The sequence below is a fragment of the Triticum aestivum genome, chromosome 5A, assembly GCF_018294505.1.
Source record: "Triticum aestivum cultivar Chinese Spring chromosome 5A, IWGSC CS RefSeq v2.1, whole genome shotgun sequence".
In the NCBI taxonomy this organism is placed as follows: domain Eukaryota; kingdom Viridiplantae; phylum Streptophyta; class Magnoliopsida; order Poales; family Poaceae; genus Triticum; species Triticum aestivum.
This window is the reverse complement of record NC_057806.1, coordinates 618200978-618204818: the sequence shown is the minus strand read 5'-3', so window position 1 is coordinate 618204818 and position 3841 is coordinate 618200978. Positions and strand designations below refer to the sequence as shown.

General features: G+C 50.3%; 1 protein-coding gene across 1 annotated transcript; it reads right to left on the bottom strand.

Moving 5' to 3' along the window:
• Positions 1-941: 941 nt before the first annotated feature.
• Positions 942-3271, bottom strand: LOC123101641 (casein kinase 1-like protein HD16). Its single transcript, XM_044522999.1, has 3 exons — positions 3164-3271; positions 2821-3009; positions 942-1001 (listed from the first exon to the last, which is right to left on the bottom strand). Exons 1-3 carry the CDS (start codon positions 3269-3271, stop codon positions 942-944), a joined length of 357 nt encoding a protein of 118 aa, XP_044378934.1.
• Between the last annotated feature and the right edge of the window lie 570 nt (positions 3272-3841).

Sequence of the window (3841 nt, the reverse complement as noted above, 5' to 3'; positions counted from 1 at the left end):
CTCCGACGGAGACCGGAGCAAGGATTTCTCCTGGAGTTGCGTCGTCCACCATCCGCCACCGACCACCGCCTACTAACCACCACCCCTGCTGAGAGCAACCTCACTCCGGCCGCGGGATCCCTCGATCCACGCAACCAGACACGCACCACCTCCCGGGCCGTAGCCGCCGCCACCACCACATCCGGGGCCGCCGCCCCGGCAACCGAAGACCTCCACCGCGTGGCCGCCGCACGCTGCACAGCCAGAGACGAAACCCGAGCAGGGAGGGGGGGCCGCCACCCCACCCCAACTCGTCGGACGAGCAGCCAGATCCGCCGCCTCGTCAGCCGAAACACCAGCCGGCACCACCACGACACCAAGCAGGAGAACGCAGCAAGGGCCCCTCCACGACGAGCAGCAGGGGACCGAGCCTCCCTCGAACCCAGCACCACCGTCCGCGCCGGCCGCAGCTCGCGAGGATCTAGATCGGGCCCGCACGGGCGCCACGACCGCGACCGCCGCTCGCAATGGCGCGCCCAGCTTCGCGACCAGATCCCGAGCCTCGCGCCGGAGACCTCCTCCACCGCGAGCCAGGACGCCTCCCCGGAGCCTAGTGCCGGCCAGCTGCCGCCCCCACGCCGAAATCCCCTCCCGCGAGCGAGCAGCAGCCAGAGAAGCGCCCCGCCGCCGCCGGCTCCGCGCAGGCTTTGCCTGCCGGAGGCCATCGGCGACGGCGAGGGGGAGAAAGGAGACGGGGAGGGGCGGAGGCTGTGGGGGTGGGAGCCGCCGCCCGTGTCGCCCCGGGGAGGGAGCGGCGCGGGGGCACTGTTGTTGCATTTCAGGTGCACGCTTTCTTGCCAACCAAATTAACCACGATTCTTTACAAACTAGAACAGGGTACTCCAAGAAGCTCAGTAGCGTTGTAACTCAAGCAAATTTGCCTTGGAGGTTCACCGCAGCCATCAACACGCAGTTCGCCCGTGGCAGATCGAGGCGACGTAGATGTTCTTTGCCCATTGCTCCTGAAATATTGGCGTTCATTGGTGAGGTCCACGCATGTATTGTAAAATAAGAAGACACAACCTAAGTATAGGCAATTTATTTGGTTGCAAGGTGGGTACTCTTTCGTTTTCTCGTGTTGGGTTAAATCCCTCGTGTCAAGGTGTGTCGGCAACCCAATATCAGCCCATAAGTCCAACACACATGAACCATTGATCTTTGTTGTATTCAATCGTTGTGAGTGCTTCCTAGTGAAGTGAAAAAAAGAAAAAAATTCTAGTCACACCACCCAGCTGGTGGTGGCTGCCACTGCAAGAGTGAGAGGGAGTACACAACAATAACACAACCCGTAAGAGAGAAGAATAAGAAGGAAAGAGCTTCCGTACAGATTTGCTGCATCTGAATAGACGGTGTTCAATATGGTATTGAAGGTTCAAATGTGCTTGTATTGGCACCAAATTTGGTGAGCTCGTTCCTTATTTTGAGTTCTCTGATATCGTTAGCTGGTTGGAGGATTTGGTCAGTGGAGAATCTCATTGTCTTGGTGCTAAGGATTACTCTAATGGTAGGTTGGAGGAAGAAATCTACATGGAACCGTCTAAGGGGTTCCTTATGAAAGGCAAATCATGTTACCTATGAGGGGGAATGGTGTCATGGCAAAGCAGGTTGCCAAAGAGTGTGGCATTAAATACAACTGAAGCTGAATTCATTGTAGCAACAGAGCTCTAAAACGATTGGGGCAAAACAAGTATGTATTGTTTTGTGACAACAAAACACCATCCACTTGAGAGTGAAAATGCGAGCTTTCATTCAAGGTCCAAGTATATTGAAGTCCGTTATCATTTGATTTGAGTGTCCAGATTTGTTGCATCTGCCTAGACAGTGTTAAGCTGGTGACTCGAGGCTTAAATGTGCTTGGATTGGCACCAAACTTTGTAAATTGGTGACAAATGTCCGCCTGGCTCCATTTGGTGCGTAAATTGAAATCGGTCAATCCAACACAAACGTTTGATATATTTAGATAGAAGTTAAATACTAGTGGTGTATTCACCTTTAAGTCTATGTATGCGGACCTTTATCGAGCCTGTTTTCCGCGGAATCACATCTGGAAGACCAAAGTTTGATTAAAACTAAAGTGTCCACGTGGTTTCTACAAGGGAAGTGATTCTCGCTAAAGATAATTTGGCAAACAAAAACTGATAGAGATGTCAAAAATCTTGTTTCTTGTTTTTGTGATCAAGAGGAAACAATTTACCATCATTTTCTCTCTTGCCCGTTTGCCCCTTTGATCTGACGTGCGGTGCTTGCACCATGTAACTTGCCCCCACCAACAAGTACCACAATTTTGTTTGGGAATTGGCTGGTTGGTATTCACAAAAATCTTAAGGGACAAATCTGAGCGTGAGTTTGTGCCTTATTATGGATAATTTGAACTTGCCGGAATGACTATTTTTAACACAATCAATTGCTCCTGATTTTTTGCAGATTATCTACAGGGTCACCACGTTGATCCGTACTTTGTCATTACTTTAGTGTGTGGACGCGCTCCCGGGCATATGACTTTTGGGTGCAGCCGTTTGAGACACTAGCACGGGGCTTATTCAACCGGTTTGGCTGGTTATGTGACTGAGTCATGTAATCTTTTTTCTGACCGATTATGTTCTTGTATTTTAGTATTTTTGGTCTTGTGGGGCTCTTTTGAATATTTGACATCTTTTAGTAAAGATAATAGTGTGCATCATATGGATGCAGAGGCCGGGTTATCCCCTTTATATATAAAAAAAGTGAACAGGTCATCAGATTTGGAGACCAATTCAGAGCTAGCAAAGTATGCAGGGGTACCTTTATAGCCTTGCAAGGGAAAGCAGAAGTTAGAAGTGTTTCGTCCATCGGTTTCTTCTTGGGCTTCTTGGCCCTGCTCATGATAAAAGCGGCCTGGTCAGGCGTTGCTGCACATGAGGTTATTCTGTAACCGGCGTCATACTGCCGATGGAGTCCTTCACTTGGATACAGGAAATCTAACTCAACAACCTGCAGGGTGCAAGATAGATTCAGTTTTGCCACTTGCCATGCGGCAATGCCACATTGATCGCATTAATTCATCGCGGATGAAACTATAACATGAGGAACCACCAAATTCATGAAAATGATTTATCGCAAAGGAGTGCAGGCAGAGTGTTTTAACCTGGTAGGAGTATCCTGCATTCCTCGACATGACAACACCCCAACGACTCCCAGCAGTGCCCATAGATGTTACATGAAAACCTTCTTTCCACTTTTTACTAATCCACATGTACTGTTAGGGCTGCTGCCACTAGTGGAGGCTGGCTTGGTTTAGTCCCACCTCGCTTACGGGAGGAGGCCATGACCAACTTATAAGGGAGAGTATCCCTCCTCCTTTCAGTCCGGGCTTTTGGGATGGAGTGGGCTCTCCGCTGAATGTTGGCCCATGTGCGCATAAACGTCGAGAACCTAAATAGAGTATGGGTTAGATCAAGTTGGACGCTAACATCTGGTATCAGAGTCAGCATCGCCATGCCTTCCTGAGGGGCTTCTCAGGGGGATGGGATGTTAGGGCTGCTGTCCACTAGTGGAGGCTGGCTTGGTTTAGTCCCACCTCGCTTATGGAAGGAGGCCATGACCAACTTATAAGGGAGAGTATCCCTCCTCCTTTCAGTCCGGGCTTTTGGGATGGAGTGGGCTCTCCGCTGAATGTTGGCCCATGTGCGCATAAACGTCCAGAACGTAAGTAGAGTGTGGGCTAGATCGAGTTGGACGCTAACATCTGGTATCAGAGCCAACATCGCCATGTTGGGGAATGTAGCAAAAATTCAAAATTTTCTACGCATCACCAAGATCAATC

Bases quoted from the DNA above. Each gene is read 5' to 3' on its own strand.
- LOC123101641 (XM_044522999.1), bottom strand. From the start codon at position 3,271: ATGTGGATTAGTAAAAAGTGGAAAGAAGGTTTTCATGTAACATCTATG. The intron at 3,010-3,163 runs GTTAAAACACTC...TGCACCCTGCAG, and splicing joins ATGCAGGATACTCCTACCAG to GTTGTTGAGTTAGATTTCCT. The intron at 1,002-2,820 runs GTACCCCTGCAT...CCAATATTTCAG, and splicing joins TCCCTTGCAAGGCTATAAAG to GAGCAATGGGCAAAGAACAT.